Source organism: Myotis daubentonii, chromosome 13 (assembly GCF_963259705.1).
Source record: "Myotis daubentonii chromosome 13, mMyoDau2.1, whole genome shotgun sequence".
In the NCBI taxonomy this organism is placed as follows: Eukaryota; Metazoa; Chordata; class Mammalia; order Chiroptera; family Vespertilionidae; genus Myotis; species Myotis daubentonii.
In genome coordinates this window covers 22270913-22298898 of record NC_081852.1, presented here as the reverse complement: position 1 = coordinate 22298898, position 27986 = coordinate 22270913, and the positions used below count along the sequence as shown (strand labels likewise).

General features: G+C 51.1%; 1 protein-coding gene across 6 annotated transcripts in view; it reads right to left on the bottom strand.

Annotated features, from left to right (window-relative positions):
- Positions 1 to 27660, bottom strand: part of LRRC20 (leucine rich repeat containing 20) — a 56018-nt gene extending 28358 nt beyond the window's left edge. Inside the window, exons 1-3 of one of the 6 annotated variants that reach the window (XM_059662485.1) lie at positions 24732 to 24867; positions 23545 to 23727; positions 10140 to 10284 (exon numbers count right to left, since the gene is read on the bottom strand). In XM_059662485.1, the coding sequence (XP_059518468.1) occupies positions 10140 to 10221 (82 nt within the window). In that variant the 5' untranslated portion in view covers positions 10222 to 10284; positions 23545 to 23727; positions 24732 to 24867. Of the gene's footprint in view, positions 1 to 10139; positions 10285 to 10468; positions 10546 to 15381; positions 15519 to 23544; positions 23728 to 24673; positions 24695 to 24731; positions 24868 to 27543 lie in introns of those variants that run through there. The other 5 variants (XM_059662484.1, XM_059662486.1, XM_059662483.1 and 2 more) reach the window with 5 other exon arrangements.
- Positions 27661 to 27986: the final 326 nt, after the last annotated feature.

The window sequence follows — 27986 nt, the reverse complement described above, 5'->3', positions numbered from 1 at the left end:
TCCATGGCCTGGCCAAGCAAGGCTCCCAGGGCTGTGGGAGGAATCTGTGGCCAAGGGACCTCATCCCGCCCAGAATGTCTTTTCTCACAGATGTCTTTCTTCGTGAAATCTCGGGGTTAGGAGGAGACTGGAGGTCATTTAGCCCATATTTTCCAAACTTCCCAGTAACCATCACCTTGGGATCCTTCTAGGGCGAGGACTGTGATGCCGCAGGTCCAGGGTGGGGTCTGCGATCCTGCATCGCTCCTGCGCAGCCTCAAGGACCGCTCTCAGCGGCAAGGGCTAGTCCAGCTCAGTGGTTCTCAAAGTGGGGTCCCCAGACCCACAGCATCAGCGTCACTCCAGAATTTATTAGAAATGCACACTCTCGGGCCCCACCCCCACCTACAGAATCAGAAGCTCTGGGTGGGGCCCAGGCAGCTGTGTGTGAACAAGGCCTCCAACCCTGCTTGTTTGAGAACCACTGGCACAGAAGCACTAGGCCTCCCACCAACTGTGGTTACTGGGCCCTGGTGGGGGATAAGGGTGACAGCCACGACGGTAACTCCACCCACTGAGTGCTGGCTGGCCCATGCCCATGTAGGGGCTTTAGGTCTATTCACTCATGAAAAGTCATTTTGCCCTGTGTGCTTCCCACAGAGGATGAGAAGGTGACAGAAGGAGAGGACTAATTATTGAGCTCTGGCAGGTGTCCAAGTAGGCCCTGTAACTTGCTGGTAGTTTTGCCCCGATGGTTCCATGCCCTGCTCCTTCTCTTTATTCTTGTCTCAGTTAAATGCCGTTTCCCCGAGAAGCCCTCCCTGACCACCTTTCCTGAGGGTTTCCCTGGGCACGTAGGGCAGTCAGGCAGCTGAGTTTGTGCTGGAGGAAGGGGCGAAGGATGCATCGGGGCTGTCAGTCAGGGACCCCAGATTTGGGGGGGGGGGGCTGAGTCAGACAGGGCCTCTCTGGGGCAGCAGCACTTCTGCAGAAATCTCCACTTAAGAGTTTGGCTATGCCTGTACTTTCAGCCCCCTTATTCTGTGCTTCTTCAGGCGTGTCCCTCAGGGACTCATCAGAATCCCCATATGCACCCCAAAAGGCCCAGATTTCCTTATTTCTGTTACATCATAACCAGGTTTCAAACAGTATGCCCCCAAGAAATCAGCTGCCCACCCCGCTCACAACCCCGCCTTCCTGGCACGTCTCCTCCCACTGGCCCCTCTCAGAACAAAGCCACACCAACATAGGCCTGGCACATGGAAGGTACCTCTTTCCTGGTTTCCCTTCTGGTCTCTCATCCATCCTGTGTCCAGCGGCGACCCTCCTAAGCCCACCTGACCCATGCCATTCCCTGCTCAGAAACTGCCCGGGGCTCCCCTGCAGCCCCGATCAAGTTCAGCAGGGGCCGCTCAGCCCCCATCTAACTTCCTGCAATGCTGCTTCAATGCTGAGGGTACACACTTCTCTACATGGCTCTGCGCCGCCCCATGCTGTCAGTTACACTGAGAGCCTGGGTTCAAATCCCTCCCTTGGGGAAGTCGCTCAGCCTTTCTGTGCCTCAGTTTCTTCCTCTGAAAGTGAGGATAATGCAGCAGCCACCTCATAGCCTGAGTGGTGATTAGATTACAGGGTTGGGATGAGGTCTGGATGAGACCTAGGTAAAGCAACTGGGATAGCTTAGCACAGGTGGGCATTAAAGAAACGTGAGCTCATTATTATTCATGGGTCATTTGGACTCTGGATGATTTTCCTGTCTTAGGCTCTCTCTAGGTCCTAACCCCTGTGCAAGATAGGGCTTCACTGTAAAAACGACTTAAGGTAACACTCAGGGCCCTTTGAGGTCTGAAGCCACCCTCCGCCTCCCTCCCGCCTTGGCTGCCTCTACTCTTCCGTGTCAGCCTTCTAGGGCTGTCACAAGCACTTCTGTATCATCAAGCCTTGGCTCAGACACCCTCACCTAAAATGCCTTCCCCTCACTCCTGTCCCACACCTGCACCCCTAAACCTGCTCTATTCCTTAAGGCTCAGCTGAAAGGCCGCCTCTTCCATGAAACCCCCTTAGCACTGAGCTAAACCAACGCGCATTGTGTATACCACTGAAGACATCAGAAGCGGAACTCATCCTTACTTAGTGCATCCTATGTTCTGCATGGACTTTGCAACCCAGGCAGTCAGCTCGCTCCCAAGGGGCCTGTCCCAGGGCTGTGGCACCACCACGAGTCACTGTGTCATCTAGGGCCTATCTCCCTACTGTACAGGGAACTCCACCACCCGCTGGCTTCCCTGGAGACCCCTCAGGGTTGGAGTTCTCACAGCTGGGCGGTTGTCACAGACAGAAGGGTGAAAAGCAGGGAGAACGAAAGAGAGAAGGCTGAGTGAGTGTCCGCACAGACTGAGGGAATCCGTCCACTCATCCAGCATTTTGAGTGCCGGCGCTTGAAGGCAGCGCTGCAGTGAGCAGGAACCCAAGGAGCAGCCTGGCTGTGCTTGAGGTTGCCCATCACCGACCCCCACTCTTATCCTCCCCGGCTCCGTCCGAGGGCTGAGGTCCACAGGGGGGCTGAAATGGGGGCAGGTGGGGCTCATGGCTGTTGGAGCTTCCAAAGGTCTAGAAAGGGGATTCCAGGACCCCTATCAGAGAGACCTGGAGCTTTGAGGTCTTCTCCCACCACAGTTATAAACAGTCCTGAAAAAGCCTCAAGACACCAGCTATCCACCCACAATGTGTCAATCCACAGCACTGCCTGGGGACATCCAGGGCTGTCACAGCAGCGCCCCACGGACACGCCCAGTGCATCCCCGTACCTGTGTGCACATGCTTCTCTAAGGCTACGCCCACTGTGTGCATGCTCCTGGAAACGCCGCCTGTGTGCTGGCCGCTTGGGGTACTGGGGGCAAGGAAAGCTGGCAAGTGGCAGACGCCCAGGGCGCCCATGGATCCCCTATCAGGAAGGACTGTGGGGTGGTGGGAGGAGCCCTGACCTGGGAGTGTGGTGGAGGATTTACTGGGCGACCCTGGCAGTCACCTCGCATTTCTGTGGCTCAGCCTTCTCATCTGTCAAACCAGGGTACCGAGTGGGCAGCCCATTCTCCCAGGTGCCTCTAGACACGGACGCTTTCAGGCCCTTAGGTTTTAGAGAGGACGGCTATGGGCAGCGGCTATGGTGGTGGCAGAGGTGGTTGGCAGTACTGAGGGGGGATCAGGAGGCCTAGCATCTGCAGGATGTGCCAGGGCAAAGATAGGGGTGGTGGTGAGACCTGGTCAGGGTGGAAGGTAAGGATATATTGAGGCTGATAACCAGGGTGGAAAAGAATCTTTCAGAGCCAGGGGTTTCACTGGAGCCAGGTTGGCACACTCTGGCAGCCTGTGGTACAGAATGCAGGCCTGGGCCTGGGGTGCCCTTCTCAATTCAGAGGTGAGTGACTGGTGCCAGCCCTACCCAGGGCGTTTGTGGAGACCAGCTGCTTCTGAACTGGCCCCAGGGAAGTGGACACAACAGGCTGTGTCCAGGTGGTGGGACTAATCCCCCTGTTTGGGCAGATGAGGAGAGGGCTGGGTGGGGGTTTCTGCAAACCTCTCACACCATGCTGTGGTGTGGCATTGCCTCTGTGCCCAGGTTAGCATGGGGCTCAGTGGGCGTCTGTCTGGACCCCAAGCCTCAGGTAAGTAGTGCACAAAGATGAGGCCCAAAGGGTAAACAGTGGGAGGCCAGGCTTCCTCCCAGCTGGCACTAAAGCTGTAGTTATGGGGCTCTGCTGGGGGTAGACTGGGTTACTCTAGAATTGCTAGAGATGAGGACACCCCCGATCCAGAGAGACCACATCTAGAGATGGAGTTTTAGGCAGAGGCTTCTAGTCACCCCCTCACATCGCCTTGTGCAGGAAGCGGAGTTGGGAGAGCAGCAGGGCTCCGCGGTGGGCACGCCGTTCCGCTCCCCTGCTGGCAAACTCCCAGCCCGCTTCCCCAGTTGAGAAGTGAACAGACAGGCAGCCCTGGCCTGGCTAAGGGCTGCTCTGGGAGAGCCTATTTCGTCCTCTGTGCCTGCAGAGCTGGACTGTGCCTGGCTGACCCTGAGAACTCCCCAGGCCAGGAGGCACTGCAGAAAAACGTATGTCCCTTGCCCCTACCAGCACCAGGCTCCTGGCTGCCCTCCTCCCTCAGGCGGGGTGTGGGGGTGGAGTGTGGGGGGAATATGAATGCGTGTGTGTGTGTGTGTGTGTGTATGTGTGTGTGTCCTGTGCATGTGCCTCCCCTTCCAGACGGGGCACTCCTGGGCCCTGGGGTCCTCCAGTGGACACACACAGCAGGTGCCCAATGTGTGTGTGTTGAAAAGCAGTGTCTGACCCAAGGAAAGGTATCATTTCACTCTGATGAATATATATTAAGTGCCTCCTTGTTTAAGAAAGGGGCTGCAAACTCAGGTCCCCGTGGGGCCAGCCAGGAATGTAAGTACAGGACGTGGGCTGGGCAGCGGCTGGAGCCCTTGTCAGCACCAGGCACTCACCCAGCTGCAGCCTGGTCAAGGCCGGCTCAATGCCCATCACTAGGTTGGCTGGTGACAGGCGCCCTCTGCTGGCACGTACAAAAGGAGACAAGTACTTGGCTAAAGCGAGTGGGTGGGGGCAGGAAAGGAGGCAACATGCCCCTTCTCTCACTAGCCTTGGTCTCCCACTTGATTTTTCTCAGAGCTCCAGCCTGCTGCTCAGTTCCCCGGGGACAGATCACATCCACGTTCATATTCATTTCTTTTTCAGATATGCGTGCACACGCGCACACACACACACACACACACAGATACCTGCCCAGACAATACCCCTCCTTGACCAGTGCCCCCACCAAGAGAAGGAAGTTCCAAATTATAAACAGTAGTAAGCCAGTGCTTCTCAAAATTCAAGGCAGGGAAGAATCATATAGGGTTTGTGTCAACATGGAGACCACCAGGCTCACCCTCTGAGACTCCACGTTTAAAGGTGGGGTCCGTGGATCTGTACGATTAGCCGACACCCAGATGACTCTGCTAGAAGGAAATCTCTGTGACCTCGGGTTAGATGTTTACATACTACACCAAAAGCACCACGCATAAAAGAGACGTCAAATACTCTCATGCTACAAAACAGAAACACTTAGAAACAGAAGAGAAAAAAACGTTTTATGCTTGCCCTAGCTGGTTTGGCTCGGTGGACAGAGCGTCAGCCTGCGGACTGGAGGGTCCTAGGTTCAATTCCAGTTAAGGGCACATGCCCAGTTGTGGGCTTAATCCCCAGTGGGGGGCGTGCAGGAGGCAGCCAATCGGTGATTCTCTTTTATCATTGACGTTTCATTCTCTCCCTATTCCTTCCTCTCTGAAATCAATAAAAATATTTAAAAAACAAACAAACAAACAAACGTTTCATGCTTTTAGCTTCTCAATCTGTAAAATGGGGGTGTTATTACCTGAGACACAGTGTTGCTGTGAAGACTGAGTCCAAACTGATAAAGTTCCTCCAATGATCTGGGGAGATTCATACCAAAAGCATACAGAGGAGAGAGAGAGAGAGAGAGAGAGAGAGAGAGAGAGAGAGAGAATGGGAGAGCAACATACCAAGAGCTAATGGCTCAGAATTTTCTAGAAATAAACACAGATATGAATCCCCAGAGTCAGAAAGTACAAAAGATTATAATTTATTTTTAATTTATTGATATTAGAGATAAAGGGAGAGATTGATTTGTTGTTCCACTTATTTATGCATTCATTGGTTGCTTCCTGTATGTACCCTGAGGGGGGATCACCCCCCACCCCTGCAACCTTGGTGTACTGGGACAGCACAACACGCTAACCAACTGAGCTACCCGGCCAGGGCCTGCAAAAGACTGTAGAAAAGATGGACTGACCTATCAAACATCTGAGCTCATCACAACACCTGACACGCAGCAGGCCCCAGAGAAGTGCTGGCTCCTTTCTTCCCAGCCCACAGCGGTCCTTCCTTCCTCCCATCTCTGCAGCTGCTTCTATCCCCACCAGCTGTACCCGCCCCGCCTGCACTCTCCCAGGCTTTTCCAAATCGTGCTCTGCAATAATGATCATTTTTAAAATTGATTTCAGAGAGGAAGTAAGAGGTAGAGAGAGATAGAAACATCAATGATGCGAGAGAATCATTGATCGGCTGCCTCCTGCACACCCCTCACTGGGGATGAAGCCCGCAACCCAGGCATGTGCCCTTGACCAGAATCGAACCTGGGACCCTTCAGTCCGCAGGCTGACGCTCTATCCACTGAGCAAAACTGGCTAGGGCAGTAATGATCATTCTTTAAGTCATCCCCAAAGCACACGGCAGACCTGGCAGCCTCTCCCCTGGACATGAGTCAGGTGCAGAGCGGCCTGGCCTGCCAGTCCACTGGCCAGGGAGGAAGAGTAAGGTCAGTCAGGTCCCTCAGGGGTACGAGGACTCAGGGAAGCCCAGACAGGCATGAGACCTTTACAAAGAGAAAGGTATCTCTAATTCTGGGAGACAAGGGGTGGACAGAGAGGAGGGCCAGGCTCAGGAAAGGGGCAGAGTCCCCAGCATGAGGCGTGGAGAAGAGGGGAGGGGCCGGACGAAAGCAGTTCAATTCGAGCTGAGGGGCAGACCAGGGGCCAGGTGGAAAGAAGCCCACTTCTCAGGGGATCAAGAGGCCTGAAGCAGCGACAAGGGCTGGGATCCAAAGCTCAGGTTACGGGAGGAGCAGGCCTGGCTGGGAAGGCACACCCACTAGCGCCTCGAACCATGGTGAGTAAGGTGAGAGCCGGCCTGTAACTGAGCTCTTCCCAGCCCAGCCTCTACAATGAGACACCTGTGGCTGCTCCCTCCCACCAGGCCTGTGGGAGGGGAGCCCATTCCACCCCTGGGTCAGGGGCTTAGAGAAGGCGCTACTCCTGTCACTCCTCTGCTAGGAAGTGTTTTACTTCCTTCCACATTCTGTAGCGGCAGGTGGTCCTTTCCTTAAAACTTATTCTTCTCTACTTATAAGGGTGATATGCTCATCACAGAACAGTCACAAAATGCAGAGCTTTGTCTAACATACATGTGCAGCTTGTTTTATACCCTTCCGCTTTTTTTCTATGTACATATCCACCTTTAACATAGTTGGCATCCTACTATGTAGAGTTTGAGATCCTTGTTTTTTTCTTCTTTTTCCTTTTCCAATTCACGTTATCTATGAGAATTTGCCAGTCTTCATTCAAGCATACGACGAAATGTTATGCGCCACAGTTAATGGCAACATAAATGGCATTGTACAGCTGTAACTAAATTTATTTAAGCAACGTTGTGGTGCTGGTTGTTTAGGCTGTTTCAGACTGTTTACTATTTTACATGAGAACTATATCCTGCACGACTTCAACACCCAGCATCTCCCACCCCAAATTAGGACCACCTGTGGTCTGTCCAACATGGCTAGGCATGAAACCACGTGTCCCCTGCTGCTCTCTGACTGTCACCGAGGCAGTCTAGTCTCAGGCCCAGGACTCTATTGCAAATATACCTGCACGGCCCCCAGCACCCTGCACACAGCAAGTACTCAATACATGCTGACTATGTAAGCCCCAGAGCCCTCAGACTGTACGGCCTGATGAGTTTCATTTGCCAAGGGTCAGGACTGCAGGTGCCCCCAGTGGCCTCGTCTGATATTTTGCTTCTTCTCTTGGCACTGAAGAGGTAAAAAGGCCCCTATCATCCAGCCCTAACTTTAAAGACCCCATCACCTCCACCACACATGAAAGTCTTGAGCTCCGGCCACAACCTCCAGCCAACCGCAATGACTTAGGGTTTAATCCCTTCCCCAAGTTGCCTATAGCTTCACTGTGCTCATGACCCTGGCAATCCCCAACCATCTGCCCCAACCGCAGAACAGCATGGTGGGGACAGGGCGCTGGCTCTGGGGCCAGACAGGCAGGGTTCCGATCCCAGATGCTGCAGTGGTCTGGCAGGACAGCCAGAGGCCTCGCTTGGGTTCCTCAGTGGGCATGGCCCTGGGCAGTGCAGAAGAGCTGGTCACAGCACTTCCTACCCTGGTCACCCTGCACACTTCACCTTCAGTTCACAGAATTCCCCACCTGGCCTGCAGAGGCACCTGAGTTTGCAATCTCTGGTCCAGAGACACTGAAATCTAGACTCAACAGGGCCTTCGAGGCTCTCCACCTGCGGGGTGCCATACCTCATGCCAAAGAGACAACTCCGCAGTGGCCTCTCCCCAGCTATGGTGCAGCCCTGCCTCTGCCTAGGGCACCAGCCTCCTCACTGCTGCCTAAGGGAATCCTCTCTCAAACAGCACCTCCCCAGGAGGTCAGAATTCTGCTCTCCCCCCTCTACTACCCCTCCACCTTGCCCCCTTCACACATCTGGATGAGACTGAGCTGCAGGTGTGTCCCTCCCCCTCATGACACTTTAAAATAGGGATAGGTCATTCACTGCAGAGATTTGTTGATTTGCACTGAGCTCCCCATTCAGAGGCAATGGGGGTTACTTAGGCCTCTGTCTTCAGCCCTTGGGGATGAAAAATAATAGCTGCCATTTATGGAGCTACCTACATGCCACGCACCTTACAGACATTACAATTACTCCTAATCACCTTGATGAGGAAGACACAATTACACCCCCATTTTACAGATGAAGACACCAAGGCTCAGAGAGGGTAAGTAACTGCTAAGGTAGCAGGCTGGTAGATGGCAGAGTGGGGATTCGAATCCAGGCCTGAGTGACCCAGAGCCTGGCTCTCAACCACCACATTCGTGATGAAGAGCCTTGAGTGCTGGGGTGAGTACAACCATTATCAGTGACCAGCACCGGGTTCCAGAATTCCTTCACTCACCAGCTGAAGGCTCCCCCCCAAAATCAGCGACAGTCTTCAAGTTTGTTTGCTGATAGAGGGGATGCTCCTCTTACCTTAGTTCAATTCAGCAAACACCTCCACGTGCTCACAAAGTGCCTGACACTGTATTGGCTCTTGGGAGGGGGGGTGGGGAGGGGGGGAGACCACAGGATCACTACTGGCTAAGGACACTGAATGGGTGTTACAGAGGAGGAGGGAGCAAGGGGTGAACAGGGTAGGATTGAGGGCTTCCTGGAAGAGGTGGTGACCAACCTCATCTTGAAGGCTGAGTATCCCTCCACTTCCTGGGCCACCACCCCCTTCCCCAGAAGCTTACATTCCACACACACTCTGACCAATAGCTGCTTGAATAAACGCTCTACCTTCCAGCCTTTGGTTATTTGCTCAGGCTGTAGCCTGCATGGAAATGCTCCTTTGTGAGACAGACACACATACACATACACAGACACACACCCCTCCCTGCCTGTGAAAGTCCTCTCTGTGTCAAAGACCCAACTTAAATCCCAACCTGTCCACCTGCATGGCCACCCACAAGGCAGGACGGTGCGCCTCTCCTCTGGGTTCCCACAGCACACCCATGGCTCTAAGGTGCCACTTACATTCCAGTGAATGAGACACACACACACACACACACACACACACACACACACACACAATTGTGCTATATCTATCTCCCCTGCCGATCCTTGCACATGGCAAGACAGTCAATTCAGCGGATATTTATTTATGCTGTGACCAGTTCAAAGCAAGAAATATATGACACAATTCAAGTAAAGCAGTGGAGTGAACAGCGGACCTCCTGGCTGGGTGACCTAAGAAAGCCCCCTCTGCCTTTGACTCTTCGTCTCCTCCTCACCCGTCTCCTCCCCTCCCGGAGACCACAGCTAGTCATGCCTGGCCGGGATCATCCGTCACAGGGAGGCTGTGAAAATCCAGTCAGGCAACACTCATGCACCAGCACGGGCCTGCGACATGGGGCGACACGGCAGTGCCAGCTATGGTCACCTGGTCCCAGGGCACAGACACTCAGTCATCTGCAGTCCAAGAGCAGGCAGACAGGCTCCTGGCGGGTGGAGCCCCTCACTCACTGTTTTTCAAATCTCTCTGACTCTGACCCGTAGCAAGTCGTACGCTGGGACCCCGTATACGCACAAACTAAACACAACTGCTGGTAACGTTCCAAGAAACTGCTCCTCGTGACGAGGGGCACACACTGCCTCTTTCCTCTTCTCTTTCTACTTCATTTCCAAACTGATTTCACAAACCACTTGCAGGGCGCCCTGTGGTTGGAACGCCATGCCCTCACTCACCCAGGGTGTCAGAGTCACTCTCCACCGTCTCGTTGACCTTCCTCGCAACTCTGGCCACCGCCTCACCCATCTTCCTCAGCATGCAGACTCGGGTGTCCTGCTGCCAGCCACCAGGCCGGTCTGCTGCTCACAAGGGGGCCTGCACCTGGGGAAGACACAGGGGCATGAGTCCCCTGCCCGTTGGCCAGGGACCTGGGCTGCTGGAAGACTGCAGGGAGAGCTCCAGGCCGCTCGCCTCCTCCTGAGGGGCCCAGAGCCCAGGCCACATCCAGCTTGGCCTTTAAAGCAGCTGATCTGCCCATCAGAGGGTGGGGGCAGCCTGGTCCTACCAGTTTCCTGGGAGGATCGACATGTGTGACCACACCAGACACAGGGCCAGAGCCTGAACCAGTGGCCAGGCTGGAGTGAGGACTCAGGTGTGCGCTGGCCTGTGACTCACTTTAACAGGCGGGGCCTTAAGGAGGAGGCGGGGCACAGCCAACTGCAAGGAAGAGACACTTGTCCCTCCCCCTCACAGCCTGTGAGCTGGTGCCCTGTCCAAGACCCTCCAGAGCAACACCTCCAGCTCCGTTTGCCCCGCCCACTTGTGCCAGACTCCTCCTGTATGCCGGGGCGTGGGGACAAGAAGGCAAATAAAACACAGCCCGGCTTAGTCTGGACTCAGAGTCTGCAGGTGGGCGGGTCTCTAAGAATTTCCTCTCCAAGGACCAGCATGGAGTACCCATGTGGCCTGCAGACCTGGTTATCAGCCTGATGTTGAATTTATCTGCAAGACCACAAGGGTGGGGTAGGGAAACGAGAGAAAGGAAATTGGATCACTAGAGAGAAGAGGCTTAAAGGGTGAAGATGAAAATTATAATAAAAATTACAAGGTGTTAAAGACATAAGGAACACTAAAAACGTTGCTAACGCCCTGTTAATTACAGAGAAGGAAACAGAGGCATAAAGAGGGACTAAATGACCTGGCCAAGGTCCAAGTGACTAAGTGGCAATAATCAGCTCAGCCCGGCTCCACATTCAGTGCTCACTTCTTTACAAGTCACCCATGTCACCAGTGGCAGCACCCCAGCAAGGATGAACCTGAGGTCAAGGGCAATGCCCTCCTTTGTCCCCAGAGCCGAATCTCAGCTTTGCCCATAGCTCAAGGAGCTCTAACATACTCAATCTGAGGGTCAAAGGCAGAAGGATGGAAAGGGCAGAGAAAAGGGGGGCGAGGGTAGAGCTCAGACCTCCGAACAAACCAATAAAAAGTCCCTATGTGCTCAGCTGGACAGGCAGGGCAGCCAGGGCCAAGCTGGGGGTTGGCCAAGCCCACCCATGTGCTTAGGGGAGAGTTAGTGGTGAGTTCAGTACGTACATGCATCTCACCAAGGAGGCCGACACTGAAGGGATGAAGCACATGGTGCAGTGGGAAAAGGCTTTTTGAAGACAGCCCTAATGCCTAACTGTTATTTATTAGTTGAGAAGTCTCTTAAACTACTCTGAGCCCAGTTTCTTCATCTGAAGAAATCTAGTAATAACCTCACTGGGTTAATACAAAGATTGAACAACAACAACTACACACACACACACGCACACACACACACACACACACACTAGTGACCCAGTGCACGAAATTCAGGCGGGGGGGGTGTGGTGTGTGTGTCCCTCAGCCCAGTCTGCACCCTCTCCAATCTGTGATCCCTGTGGGATTGGGCCTAAACCAGCAGTTTGACATCCCTCTCACAATCTGGGACCACTGGCTCCTAACCACTCACTTGCCAGCCTGCCTGATTGCCCCTAACCACTTCTGCCTGCCAGCCTGATCACCCCCTAACTGCTCCCCTGACGGCCTGATTGCCCCCAACTGCCCTCCCCTACTGGCCTTATCGCCCCCAAAGCTTTTATTAGAGTGTGTATGCGCACGCGCGCGCGCGTGTGTGTGTGTGTGTGTGTGTGTGTACAGCCCAGAGCCCAGCACACATAGTTACCCAATAAATGTTAATTGCGAGGATAAGACACTACACATGCAGACATGATGTCAGCATCTAATCCCATTTACATACCCATGTGACTTTGAACAAACAACTCAGTGGAACTCATCTTTAAGGAATGAGTAGAATTTTCATCTCTCCACCTCCAGGAAGTGTTCCCTGATTGCCCCAGCCCTCAGTGTTCTCTCCTTCTGAGTTTCAGAAGCACTTAATGCGCCAGCACAAGCCAGTTGGGTTGTTTATCAGGCAGCTTAGGGCAGGAAGCAAATCTATACTGTGCTTTTGCCTGCACTTTACACCACATACTAAAAACAGATGCCCATCTAGTATCCCCCAATGGTAATGATGATGATCAACAACTATCATTTGAATTTAAATACAACCGACTCTTATAATAAATCTAAGACACTATCTAATTGAGAAGGGTCATACACTCAAATGCCTAACAGTGCCAGATGGGTACCTTGCACCAGGTGAGCCTGGTAGGACAGTAGGGAATAGTGATGTCTATTGCAAACTAGACCCGACACCTTCGCCAGGCTATCTTTAAGGCCATCCCCCTAACCCTGAGTCACACTGGAGGACCCAAAAAGGTTGGTTAATCAGATAGATCAGTGGTCGGCAAAATGGGGCTCGCGAGCCACATGCAGCTCTTTGGCCCCTTGAGTGTGGCTCTTCCACAAAATACCGACTTCTGCGCATGGGCCATGAAGTTTCAATCGCACTGTATGTGCACACCGGCACGTGGTATTTTGTGGAAGAGCCACACTCAAGGGGCCAAAGAGCCGCATGTGGCTCGTGAGCCGCAGTATGCTGACCACGGAGACAGATGAAAACAAAAAACCTGGGTCTTCTAACTCCTAAACCAGGTCTTCCTCCAATGCCATGCTCCCTCCTCCCCCCATCTCTAATATTTATCAATATCATAAATCATAAACATGTACTGAGCACCTACTAGGTATTGGGTGTAAAATGAAGAGGAAATGCAGGAAATAGCTCTGAATTGTGATTCTGATAAGGAAGAGCTTGCTAAGAAACATCAGAGGCAATCCTGGCTTCTCAGCAGAGGGGAAAGAGAAGGAAATCTCCAATCTGCCCAGGGTCTGTGTTAACCTTACTGGGATCCTCTAGGCCAGGGTTCACCAACCTTTCAGACCTCATGGACCACTGGTTGGTGACGGCTGCTCGAGGCTGATTACTTTGACAACATGCCTGCAATTCTTATAGCTGCCACCAGGTAGGAGAGGGCGGTGGTGCCTTAGGCCATAGAATAATCCCTTGATGAAAACCAATCAGATTAAAAACCTCACCCCTGCTGGCAGGCTCAGACACCCTTTAGTATGGGTCAGAGAATGGACCTCGAAGCAGGAACAGGAGCAACCTGTAAGTCAGTGAGTCAGAGCAAGTCATAGGAGGAGGGGCCCCTTACATTCCGGAGGATGCTCTGGGTACAGCAGATGTGCCCTAGCCCCCCCAAGAGGTTCCTGTTGCCTCAAATCATCAACCTTGCTAACTGGCTAGGAAAGCACCCTCCTTTCACCTAAAACTACCCCACCCTCCAAGGGAGAATTCCTTCCTTCATAAAGTTCAGCTGACAATCTCTCTCCCAGGTCAGATGACAAAGGTCTGTCCCTCTTTGGCACAGGCAAGGCTGTGAGATGGGAGGGTGGCAGGGCCACATGAGTATAAGACCCAAAATGGAGTACGAGGGCTCCAAAATGAGGGTAGAATAAACTTGGGATGACAGGAGTCTAGAGTGTATCCCCTAAAGGGCTCCTACAAGGTTGTCCAACTTCCTTGACTACTCCTTTCAGCCCCAAACCTAACACCAAAAAAATAATAAAATAATAACATTATTATTTATTTAGCATGTAACAGGAGCTCAGAGAGAAAGGAGGTCTGGGGAGGAACAAATAAAGCTGCTCCTCCTCTTTTGTTTTTAAACTGTTACGCACTTCTCACACAAGGCCTTACCAATAGGTATTAAACAGGTACAGTGCGTTAGGATATAAGAACTGAATGCCGGAAAAAATAGGTGCCCTGCTCTATGAGAACTGGCAGCACAGCCCTCCTGTACCTAGAACCGCATTTCACCTGGATAGGAAGCTGGGAGAGGGCTGATTTTGGCTCGGCCTGACAGTAGCCCCCTGCCACAGCTCCCGCCCCCACCAGTGAGAACGCTACCTTATCTGGAGCCCCAAGATCTGAGCAAAGAGCTGCTGCGACACCCCGTCCACACCAGCTGCTCCTATATTTAGTTACTGGTGTGGTCACCAGGGAACTTTAGAGCCTGGCGCCGATCGGAGGGGGAACCCGAGCCTCCTGCACCACGTGTGCAAGCTCCCCCACCGCTGGCTCCAGCGGGCCTCCTGGACCACGCCAATGGGGGAGCCGATGCGGAGGGGAGAGCCGGCGGGCTGGATCGGACCCAAGTAGCCTAGAAGGCCCACTCGAGGCCAGGACAGAGTTGACCCAGTTTTGCACCCAAGGGAAGGGAGCCCGCTGGGGCGTGAGCAGGCCCGGTTGGCGCCTTGTTTTTGAGCCACGGGGTTCGCAGGGTCCGCGCGTACTTCCTTCCCTATAGGCATCTAAGCATCCTCGGGCGTGCCTCCCAGGACTGAGCGAGACGGCCAGGCCAGGGTCCCCGCGTCTGGCGAAGGGGGCCCGCCTCGCCCGTCTACCCCACCCCCCGGCGCCCGCAGCCAATGGCTCCTCGTGGCCGGCCCTCCGCTCTCCCGGCAGGCGGGGACTAGGGAGAATAAAGCCGGCAGAACAAAAAACGTGGCGACCGCAGAGGGCTGGGGGCTCCCGCGCCTTCCGGGGGCCCAGAGGCGCTCTCTGCGCTGCCCGTCTGCAGCTCCCAGAGCGGAAGCAAACCCCGAAGCTGTCACTTCAGGGGCGAAGTACACGACAGCTTCTCCCAGCAGGGCCGCCTCCCGCGGGGAATGGAGGCCCGCCCGGGGCCGCTTCCCCGAGCTCCCCCTGCCCGGGCACTGCTGCGCCCTCTTTCCCGAGCCAGCCCCAGGCCAGCCGCAGCCTGCGATCCCGGGCCGGCGTGGCGCCTGGCCCCCGGCGTTGCAGAAGCCGCGGCGGGCGCACCGCTGCTCTTGGCCTCGGGTGACCTGGGGGAGGGGAGGGGACGCTGCAGAAACGGGGACACTTCTCTCCCTCTCTCCCCCAGCCCCTCCAGAGCTTAGCCTCAGACTACGGTTACTTCGCGGGGCACGAAGCGTGGGGCCCCGGTCCGGGCCGCTGTCTCCTCCACTTACGGCGACAATGCCTCCTAGCGCCCTGCGCAGCGCGGCCACGCTCCCTCGGCCGCCGGCGGCGCCCCACGCAACAGCGGCAGGCGGGAGCCGGCGGGGCGGGGCGTGGGGACCGGGCTCGGAGCGCTCGGCTGCCCGGCGGCCAATCGCTGCGCCGGGTCAGGCTCCGGGGAGGGAGCAGGCAACGGTCCCGGCCGCGCGCAACCCGGCAGCGCGCGGGTCCTCACGCCGCGCCCAGGAGCGGCGCGCGAGGAAGGGTAGCCCGCGCGCTCTCGCGGCTGGGTCCGCTTTGTGCGCGGCTTCTGTGGGAAGACGCGGGGGGGGGGGGGGGGGGGCGGAGGGCGGGGCAGGGACGCAGGACTGAGGCTCCAGGTCTGTTTCTCCAGGGAATGGAGCGGAATGAGCCAGGTCCAGGTCCTTTGAGAAACGTGAAGAGGGGAAATAGGAAACTTTTCACGTGAGGCCTTCCGGCGCCCGTTCAGGTTTTTAGAGACAATAATTCTAGCTACGCCAAGGTACTCCACCTCTCGTTCTCCTCTATAAAATGGTAATTAAAATATACAAATACCCACTTCACAGGGTCACTGTGAGGATTAATACATGAAATGTTGAGGTTGCGCCGCCCAGCATGACAGCTCGGGGCAGGGCAGCTGCTTCACAGGTCTTCATTTAAGGAGGACTCACCCTCCCTCCACCAGGCTCTCTGGGGAAGATGAAAGAAATGCGGCCCCTAACTCAGCTAGTGAGGATGATCAACGACTCAAATGCTCTAAGAAACAGAAACATGTATTAAATGTGTGGGAATCCTGAAGAAAGAACATTTAATTCTGTCTCCGGGGACTGCGGCAGTCAAATAAGGATCACACGTTCCCCTGGGTCTTGATGAATGTTATGGGTTAAATTGTGTCTCCCCAAAAAAGATAGGTTGAAATCTTAACTCCCAGTACATCAGGATGTGACCTTATTTGGACATAGGGTCATCCTATGTAATAAAACCCTAATATGCAAATCGACCGAACAGCGAAACAACCGGTCACTATGACGGGCACTGACCACCAGGGGGCAGACGCTCAAGGCAGGAGCTGCCCCCTGGTGGTCAGTGTGCTCCCACAGGGGCAGTGCCGCTCAGCCAGAAGCTGGGCTCATGGCTGGCGCCTCCACTGCAGGCAGGCGGTAAGGAGCGAGGGGCCCCAGACTGCAAGAGCTCCAGACTGCGAGAGGGATGTCCGCCTGCCGGCTTAGGCCCAGTAGTTCATAAATGTCGTGCACGGGGCCTCTAGTTGCAGATATAATAAGATAAGGTCATGCTGGTGTAGGTTGTGACTAGTGCTCTTATGAGAAGAAAAGAGACACACAGACAGACATAGATACGTTATATGACAATGGAGGTGGAGACTGGAGGATGCTTCTCTACAAACCAAGGAACCCCAAGGATTGTGGGCAAAGACCACATACTAGGAAGAGGCAAGGAACAGGTCTGCCTCTGAGCATCTAAAAAGGAATCAACTCTGCCAACACCTGGATTTCACCTGCTAGCCTCCAGAACTGTGAGGGAATATATTTCTCTTGTTTTAAGCCAGCCAACTTGTGGCCATTTATTACAACAACCCTAGAAAACGAATACAATTGGGTGAGTAGGAATAAAGGGAAGGGAATTAGAAAACTCTCCAAAGAAAGCCTTTCAAAACAGAATGCCTAGTGCAGTCAAGGCCCTGTGTCTTGGGGTATCTCAAGATGAATCAGACACAGACCCGGCCCTCAAGAGGTTACCACTCACGAGGATGCCTGAGCAGCCAAGTTTGCTGACTCCTTCCCGGCAAGACTATGGAAGCCTTTCCCCAACCTCATCATTCCTATATCTATGGCCCCTCCAACTCCACGTGGACAAGACGTCTCTCCAGTTCAAATGCCACTTGTATTGCTGATGTGTTTGCTTCTACAGAGCACTTGCTGCATCATGCCAGTTATCATGCCATCTCTGAACCGGCTCTGCCTGATTTCAAATAGACAAGAGTCTGGCACATGGTAAGTGCTTGCATCCGTCAGCACTTTTTCTCCTGCATAATAAAACACCCCAAACTTAGAAGTGGCTTAAAACAATAACTACTTAGTTCATGATTTTAAGGGCCAGCATTTTAGTTTGGGTTCAGGTGGGCAGTTGTTCTGGCCTCAGCTGGACTCCCACATGCACCGAGGGTTAGTGGCTAGGCAGCCAGAGGCCTCTGCTTCTGGGAGTGGCTAGCTGCTGATGGAGGTAACTGGGCCACATGTCTCTCCTTCACCAGCAGGCTAGCCCAGACTGGCTCACATGGAGCTTTGGGGTTCTAAGAGCAAGAGCAGAATCAGGCCAGGACTCTCAAGGTCTAGGCTAAAAACTGGCACTACACCACTGCCATAATTGTATTGGCTAAACCAGCGGTTCCCAACCTTTTTTTTTGGCCATGCCCCATCTAAGATCTCTAAAATCCTGATGCCCCCGCCCCCATGTGACATATAATTCTTATTATTCAAAAAGTGAACTATTCACGTGGAGGACGCCTAAAAGGCCATTAACTTAGTCTAAACAAGCTTCCAAAGAAGTTGGCATCCATGAAAGAGAAAAATAAAAGAACAAAAGGACAGTTGAAGTACTGAGGAAGAAATCACTAAGAAAGTATTTAAAAAATAATAATATGAAGTGATATGAAAAACCAGCAAGTAAACTTTCTTTTTCTTTTTTTTTTTTTTAAGGCATCAGTCTCATTTTATTTTTTTTTTATTTTTATTTTTTTATTGCTTAAAGTATTACAAAGGGTATTACATATGTATCCATTTTATCCCCCCGCCCTAGACAGTCCCCTAGCCTCCCCTATCACCCAGTGTCTTATGTCCATTGGTTATGCTTATATGCATGCATACAAGTCCTTTAGTTGATCTCTTACCCCCCTACCTCCTGCCCCCCAACCCTCCCCGGCCTTCCCGGTGCAGCTCGACAATCTGTTTGAGGCAGCTCTGCCTCTGTATCTATTATTGTTCAAAAGTTTATAATGGTCTCTATTGTCCACGAATGAGTGAGATCATGTGGTATTTTTCCTTTATTGACTGGCTTATTTCACTTAGCATAATGCTCTCCAGTTCCATCCATGACGTTGCAAATGGTAAGAGTTCCTTCCTTTTTACAGCAGCATAGTATTCCATCGTGTAGATGTACCACAGTTTTCTAATCCATTCATCTACTGATGGGCACTTAGGCTGTTTCCAGATCTTAGCTATGGTGAATTGCAGCAAGTAAACTTTCAAACCATATAATAGAGAACTGAAATGCATGTCACTATATATATTTATATACTGTATATGAAGCCCCTAGAACCGTGGTCAGCAAACTGCGGCTCGCGAGCCACATGCGGCTCTTTGGCCCCTTGAGTGTGGCTCATCCTAAGCCTTAGGAGTACCCTAATTAAGTTAATAACAATGTACCTACCTATACAGTTTAAGTTTAAAAAATTTGGCTCTCAAAAGAAATTTCAATCGTTGTACTGTTGATATTTGGCTCTATTGACTAATGCGTTTGCCGACCACTGCCCTAGAACCATAAGAAATGCAAAAAAAATCACTGTTAACTCATTCTCGAATTGCCCCCCTTAAAAATCAAATTGCCCCCCATGTGGAGCATGTGTCCCACACTGAGGACCACTGGGCTAAACCAAGTCACAAGTTCAACCCAGATAAAAGGGTGGGGAAACAGACTCCATGTTCTGATGGCAAGAGCAGCAAAGTCACATTGCAAGGAACATGGATACAGGGATGGCTAGAGAATTGCAGCTGGTTTTGCAATCTGTCTCAGTGCTCAATAAATAATCCCACAATACCTAGTGGGTGCTCAGTAAATATTTATCGACAGTTCTAAGGTTTTCAACCATTGATGTTCACAGATTTCACAGAACACAATCAATTGGCAAAATTTTATCTCTTACAAAATACCCACTGCCACCTTCAGGTTCAGAATAACAAAGGAAGGGCTCAGAAAGATAGAGCTGTGCAAGGAGAAGCCACAAGCCACACTAAGGCTTCTCAGCTGGCCCAAACGGGTCGCTATGAACAAATCCAGAGCAACTTTGGAGGTCTGGGGCCTTTAAGGCCCTGGTCCAAACCTGGTCACCTGAACTGGAAGCCACATACCCTTCACCTATGAACAGAAAGAGGCTCAGATGTTTGCCAGGGCTTGCACACAGCCCGCTGATGCCTGGAAAGCCTTGCAAACCAGGAAACCTCTTGTGCAATGACAAACTTGTTTGGCTGTTTCCCGGAGGATCTACCCCTTGCTGAGAAAAATAAATCTTCAGGGCACTTGTGGAAAGGACACTACCCTGTGGGCAGAGAGAACAGCTCAACTTAGATGACTGAGAGCCCTGATGGGACCACTTCCCGTCTGACAATGAACTAGAATCAGAATCAAGGGCTGTTGTTGGCAGAACTGGGGGGACTATTGGGTTTGGTGATTTGAAAGTTGTTCGTGAACATGGCTGGGGCCTGGACTAGAGGACAATAACAACACATAGTCACTTAGTCTGCATTAGGCACTGCTGTGAGCATTTTACACATATTTACTCATTTAATCCTCATAACAGCCCTTGTCATCCTACACACTCCTCCCCCACCACGGTCTACTGAGTAATTCTCAGGCTCTAACCACAGTGGAAATAAGATACCATTGTGGCCTCTTTGATTTTTCCCCTGAGCAGAGTTCTTCTTCATGGGCTCATCCTCTCTCTTCCAAGCCTTTGTGGATGTGGAAACCCCTCTGGGTCCTCCTGTGAAGCCTGCTTTCCCCTTAAGGACTCCCCAGTCAACGCATCTCAGTGCTCACCACATTGTGTATCAGCCTGAGGGAACCTCTCATTTCCTTCTACTGTCGTTGAACAAATGGAACACCCTGTCCTAGAAATACATGCAGCCTGTTAAACTTTTAGATCCTCAAAAGGCACTAAAAGCTCTTCGAAGACAATGAGCAGGTCTTATTCATCCTTGAATCTCCCTTTGATGCCCAGCACAGGATTGCATCTAAACCTAGATCAGTGTTATTCAATTTACAAGTCATTACCTGTTAGCAGGTTGAGAAATCAATTGAGTGACTGTATAAGTTATTATGGCTGCATAAGAAATTACCCAAAACTTAGTGGCTAAAAACATTCATTGTGCCGTGTTTGTATGGGTTAGGGATCTGGGTGTGGCTTAGTTGGTCCTCTGGCTCTGACTCTCCCACAGTCTCTCAAGGCGTGGAATCCTCTTCCTAGTTCACTCCTGAATTCACACGGTTGCTAGCAGGAGGGAGTTCTCTGAGCTGTTGGACTAATACCTCGAGTCCTCACAAGCTGTCGGCAAGGGGCCTCCATCAGGTCTTTGCTACGTGGTCTTTCCACAGAGCTTCCTTCAGCATGGCAGCTTGCTTTATCTGAGCGAGCAAGCGAGAGGGCAGGAAGGGACGAAGAAACACAGAAGAGATTAATGCGAAGGAGAAGAAAGGGTAGAGAAAAAGAGAACAGTCGGATGAGGACCAAAGAGTGTCCACTGGATGGGACATCAAAGCAGCTTCTGTGCAATGGAGGCCAAAGTGAAGTGACTGAAGAGTAAATGAATGGTAAAGAGTGATCAGCAAGTACAGACAACTCCTTCAGGAAGTGTGGCTGGAACAAAGGAGGTAAAAATGGCCCGACCTTGGAAGGGCCTTAGGACCTAGGGAGGGATGGTTAAAGATGTAGGGCAAGCATGTCAAACTCACAGCCGGAGGGCCACATGCCTCGTTTGCCCACTAGCTGCGAGTTTGACATGCTTGATGTAGAAACTTGAGTATGTTTCAACTCTGATGCCAAAAAGTTAGGGGACACAGCTGGATATAAGAGAGCACAGGCCTAAACTCTGTAGCCCCTCAACATACAATGGAGCCTTCTGGATCGCCCCATGTCTTAATCTGCTCAGATGGCCATAACAAAAAAACCATAGAGTGGAGGCTTTAACAACCGAAATTGATTTCTCACAGTTCTGGAGACTGGGAAGTTCCAGGTGAAGGTGCTAGGTGATTGGGTTTCTGGTGAGGTCTCTCTCCCTGGCTTGCAGTTGGCCACCTTCTCACTGTGTCCTCACACGTTGAAGAGAGCGCTCTGGTATCTCTTCCTCTTCTTATAGAGGCAACAGCCCTATTGGATTAGGGCCCCACCCTTATAACTTCTTTTAACCTTAATTACATACTTAACAGCCCCATCTTCACATACAATTGCATGTGTTAGGTTTTCAACATATGAGTTGGGGGGGGGGGGATATGATTCAGTACGTAGCACCCATGTACTCACCTTTCTGTCTTTTATGGGGGCAGTGATTTGGCATTTTGTGGGCCTTATTGAAACTGCCAAGCTGGAGCTCCCTCCACCTAACCACACCCTTCCCTTCTTCCCCCTGCACTTCCCTCCTCTGATGAGGAAGGTGGAAACTTATGGGAAGAATATTGTTAAGAGAGTTGCCTGGTGGTCAAAATACAAAAAGTTCTTCTGGAAGCGGGAAGGAGCCTGGAGTTTCCAAGAGAAACACACTCATGCCAAGTCCTGGGGTGGCCCAGTGTGACAACTGTATGGACACATATTATTCCCATCAAAGATACCGCCAAATACACTTTTAGCTTCAGTTGTTCAGATATGTCACAATAAAAGTGAGTTTTTAGGAATATAATATGCACTCTCCCCCAAGTCATTGTTATTGGAATAACAATCTAGCCCGTCTCTTCCTGCACTCCTATTGACGCTGAATGTCCTGCCAATCATTTATTTACTCAACAGGTACTGTGCCAGCCCCTGGAGAGAACCAGAGGACACAATAGCTGCTCTCATGGCCCTTACAGCCTAGTGGAGAGGCAATATTAATTAAATAATCGTAACTAATGGTACAGGTCAATGGTATGAGCACCTCCAACGAGGAGGAGCAGCCTTGGCAGAGAGGGTAGGGAAGGCTGCCCTGAGAAAGTCCGTCGGAGTTGGATGGGAATGATGGGGGATGAGTAAGAGTCGACTGGGTAGATATTAGGAAATACAGTAGTTTTTTATGCTGCATACAGAAAATAGTAACAAACTGACAGCTTTGTTTTTTAACCACAAACTTAGTGCCTAAAAACAATACATTTATCATCTACAGTTTCTGTGGGTCGTGAGTCCAGGCACAGCCAAGCTGGGTGCTATGCAAGGCTGCAATCAAGGTTGCATTTTCCCATGGAGGCCTGACTGTCGAACTGCGGGAGGGGCCACTGCCAGGCGCACCCAGGTTGCTGACAGAATTCACTTCCTTGTGACTGTAGGACTCATCGCAGCATGCTTTTTCAAAGCCAACAACGGAGGGAAGACTAGAGTGAGTCTGTTAGCAAGGTGGAGTCTTACATAACTTAATGTAATCACAGGAGTGACATCTGTCACCTCTGCCATATTCTATTAGAAGCAAGTCACAGGCCCCACCCCCACTCAGGGAAGTGAAGATCATGGGGTCACCTTAATGTCTGGTCACCACAGAGAACCAAGCAAAGGGACTAGCAAGTGCAAAGGCCCTGGAATGGGAGGGAACATGGTCCATTTGAGAAATAGGAACACCAAAGGTGAGAGGAAGAAACGCAAGAGATGAGGCCAGACCAGGGAGGGACTTATTCAAGATTCCAAGAGTAATGGGAAGCCATGGAGGAGAGGGTGGTGATACAATCCAACACACACAGCCAGCCATTGCTACCCCAGGGCTTCTGGGCCTGTTCAGTGTGGATGAACGAATAACCCCATGCAAACCCAGCCAAAGGACTGGATGCGAGGGACTTTCACCAAGGCAGGTGAATCCCATGGCCAGGTGGAAGCTTCACAAGGTCTGCCCTTGTTCTCGCCTTAATCTAGAGCCAGGGTCACACCAGGAGCTGAGTAAGTATTTCTGAATGAATTAGTTGATGGAGAGATGAAAGCCAGGTAGCAAGTCCAGAGCCTACATGGAGAATCTGATCAAAGGCAATCAGAGTTTTCTACTCTGAACCCCATGGGCCCACTCAGTCATCATAAAGAATTTCCACTGACAGCTCCACCCAAGAGAGAGCAGAAGCTCCTGGGAACAGAGCATCTCTGTCTCAACTTGGTGAGTTCCCACTCTTGGCTCCCAAGCTCTGTATACCTGTACCTTGCCTCTGGGCTGTTGCTGGCACCATTCATTGTTTGGATGACAGTGCTCTTTCTGGTTGGAGCTCAAACTATAAAAACAGGCACATGCTATCAGATTGGTACGGCCTTAAGCATACTGCCCACTTTCACCTTGCAGGCCACGGGTAATAGAGGGAGGGTTGCAGCCATGAAGAATCTTCTACTAAATGTTGGGATGGAGAGAGAGAGAGAGAGAGAGAGAGAGAGAGAGAGAGAGAGAGAGAGAGGAACTAAGTGTTGAATTGTAGTAAACAGGCAAATAATAAACAGGCTTTAAAGGAAGACTTTACACTGAGTGGCCAGATTATTATGACCGGCCAGATTATTATGACCACCCCATCAGTACTTCATTGACACTTCCAAAAATCCTGAATATTGAAAACTTTCTAAGCAAATACTCTCAAGGTTTTATTATTATTATTATTTGCAAAACTAATTCACTTCATTGTACTGATGGGGTGGTCATAATAATCTGGCCAGTCATAAAAATCTGGCTGCTCAGTGTAATATGCCTAAGTAACTTTGAAGAAATAATACCTCATTTTCTGAAATCTACAGCTATGGGCATTCGACAAGTCACCTGACAAGACTTCCAAATGAGGAAATATTTAGACTAAAGCATGGTCCCCTCTGCCATTCATGCTGCTTTCCTACCTGCCCCTCTAATCCCAGCCTCTTGGCTCCTGGCACCTTCTTGGATCTCATTGGTGCCTATCCACCATTCCCATCAGCCAGACCTTGGCTGGGCCTGACATTTAGATCTCAGGAGAGCACTCTGTGAATGAGAGGTTCCTCCTCTTTATGTTTCAGATGCGAGAACATGGTCATACAGCAGGCAGGTGGGAGAGCTCGCATGTGAACCAAGGCATGTCTGCTGTCATAGCCTGGGCACAGCGGACTGTTCCCAACCACAGTGAGAGGCCAGAGAATTTCTAGAGATACAGCATATGACCTTTGGCAAGCTCACTCCTCTGAAGCTATCTCCTCATCTGTAAATAGGCATAATAACATCTACCCTTTTGTGGAGGTTAGGAGTACTAGAGATAAGATCTCTAGAAGCCTAGTACAGCACCTGACTCAGCCTAGATGTTATCTACAATTATCATCACCTTTTGAACATAGTCTGTCTCTTATGTTCCAGAAGCTCAGGAAATGGATGCTGCTCACCTCCCAGTGAGTTCAGCACAGGTGATGATAAAGAGTTCCCCTCTTTACAATGCAGGAGGCCAGCAGGTCCAGGAGAAAGCGCATAGGATGGCCAGCCAGAAGCTTGAGCACCAGTCCCAGCTCCATGGGTCCTGGCTGTGCGACCTCAGAGAAGTCATAACCTCTTTGAGTCTGTTTCTTAATCTGTAGGATGTAGATAAGAATAATAAGCAGCTTGCCTCCATTATAGGCTGTGGCTCGGTTTAAGTGAGATAATGGTCTGGAAATGCTTTGTAAAGTGGAAAAGTGTTATCCAAAAGTAAGGGGCTATTATCTTTATGATGATAGAGATCTAGTGTGGGTGGCCCCATTATGGGGGGTGGGGAGCAAACAATCTTCTTCTGCCCCTGGGAAAGACAGAACCAGAGGAAGAGGGCATAAGGTGACCGCAATGGAGTTAGAAGGAATGAGTTTTGGGAAGCCAGGGTGGCTAACTAGTGGAATAAGAGACTATAGGAAGAGCACACCTGGTTTAAAGACACTCAGGCACTTCCATTTAAAAAAATAAAATCAAATTATACTAATAAATATTAAAAGTTTCAAGAAAGGGCTGCCCAAATATGGTATAATTTACATGTTCAATCCTAGCAGCACATCAGTTATGGATCTAGGGGTACTGTGTCTGTTATAATTACATCGGCAGCTTCCCAGTCCCCAAAGACATTCAGAGGTAAGATTCTTCTCCCAATTTCAACATGTGGGTTTTTTCCTCACCACTAAGCAAGTCTCCAACACCAGCTGGGTGTCCTACAATTCAACTCAATTCTGACACTGACTATTTGGAGATAGTGTCAGATCCCATAGGTTATAGACTCAGTCCTACAAGACAGCGTCCCCTCCCCGCCACTTCAGATGCCAATCGCAAGCCCAAGTTGTCACCTGTGCTATAGATTGAAGATTCCAACTACTCCCTCCTTGGGTTTGATTAATTTGCTAGAGAAACTCACAGAACTTAGGAAACATTCTACTTACTAGATTACCGGTTTATTACAAAAAGATACAACTCAGGAATGGCCAGATGGAAGAGATGCATGGGGGAAGATACTGGGTAAGGGTGCAGAGCTTTCACACGCTCTCTGTGTGGCACTCTCTCCAAATCTCCAAGTGTTCCTCAATCAGGAAGCTCTCCAAACTCCTCCTGCTGCAGTCCTTTTTGGTTTTAGTGCAGGCTTCATGACAAAGGCAAGATTGATTAAATCATTGGCCATTGGTGACGGATCTCAATCGCCAGCCCCTTGTCCTCCTGTGATCAGGGTGTGGGACTGAAAGTTCCAATAGTCCAATCACATGGCTGGCTTGGCTCTCTCAGTAGTGAAGTAGTAGCAGTTTTACTTGGGCTAAACACTTATATTTCAGCCTCACTTTCCTCATTCACAAAATGGGAAAATAGCTATGTTGACGGTACCCAAGATTATCATTTTAATTCCATCTTGGGCACATTGGGGGCAGAGGCAATGCTGCCTAGAGCAGCGGTTTTTAAAGTGTGTTCTGGGGGGCGGGGGCTGAGACCTGGTCTAGGAACCTGTGAGGGTACCTTTTTTCAATTGCATACCTGTATGAATCTGGGTATTCTTCATTTACTTGAATCAAAACATCACAACAAATTGAATGCAGAGACAGATGTGAAACTCCAGCTGTCGTCTACTAAGCAGACATTAAAATGTTTGCAAAAATGTAAAACAATGCCACTTTTTTCCCACTAATTTTGGGGGGAAATATAAAAATAAAAATACATTAACATGTAATGACATTTTATGAACTAAAGAACACTTTTAAATTCTCAGTTTTAATTTTAATACAGGAATTATCAATAGATATAATCTACACAAACAAAAGGTCTTTGGGATCCTTAATAATATTTAAGAATGCAAATTTTGAGATCAAACGGTATTTTTGTTTGGAGGAAAGAATAGAGTTCCAGATCTAGATTTTTCAGGCACCTTGTGCTTCAGTGTTTTGTATCTCTCTCTCTCTCTCTCTCTCTCTCTCTATCTATCTATCTATCTATCTATATATATATATATATATTGATTTCAGAGAGGAGGTAAGAGGAAGAGAGAGATAGAACATCAATGATGAGAGACAATTATAGATTGGCTATGTCCTGCATGCCCCACACTAGGGATCAAGCCCACAACCTGGGCATATGCCCTGACCAGGAATCCAATCTGTGAGCTTCTGGTTCTAAGGTTGATGCTCAACCACTAAGCTGACCTGTTTTTTTAATCGATTTTATAGAGAGAGATGGAGAGAGAGAAACATCGATTTGTTGTTCCACTTACATATGCATTCATTGGTTGGTTCTTGAATGGGCCCGGGTGGGGGATCAAACCCACAACCTTGGGGTATGGGGAAAATGCTCTAACCAACGGGGCTACACGGCCGGGCCTCTGTGCTTCCGTTTCTTAACCTCTAACTCAATAGTCATCCTTGTAACATGGGTGGTTATTAATCTCCTTTTTCATGTTTACTTGTTGCACTATGTGTGTATACAGAGACTGTCTGTAGTCTAGAAGGACACACAATAAACTGGTACCAGTGGTTCCCCCTGGAAAGGGGAATTTGGAAACTGGGAGACCATAAACCTTTCTGCTCTGATTTGTGCTTTAATATATCATGCATACATTGCCTGCCTACATTTATTATTGAGCAATTAAAAAAGTAAAACTACACTTTTGTTTAGATGGTTAGGAATCAGAAGTCAGCTCAAGTAAAGTAGTGCTAACCGACAATTAAAACAAACAAAGAAACCAGTGAAGTTTTCCGTGCCTACCTTCGCGGGACTCACAAACACTTCGCGCAGGTCCCATCCCGCTCACCTCCGGCCCGGGGCGGCGGCCAAGTGTCCCCGCCCCCTTGTCGCCGAGGTCCCGCCCACGTCCGCGTCACTTCCGGAAGGATCCCTTCCCCGAACTCCCTCTGGCTCCCGCCTTCACCCGCTTCCGGTCGTCGTCGCCGCTGCTGCCGCTGCTCCTGCTGCTGAGGCTGCTGGCGGAGGCCGGAGAACCAGGCGGCGGCGGCGGCGGCGGCTGAGAGGGCGGCGGCGGGAGCGGAGCGGGACGAGGGAACGAGAGGAAGCCTGAGAGGAGCGAGCGGAGCGCAGCGAGCCCCGCCCGCCCTTCCGCGCGCCAGGGCTGCCGGAGGAGCCCGAGCCCCCAGCCGCCGCCGCCGCCGCCCGCCTGCCCGCCTGCCCTCCCGCCCTCCTGCCGCACAAAG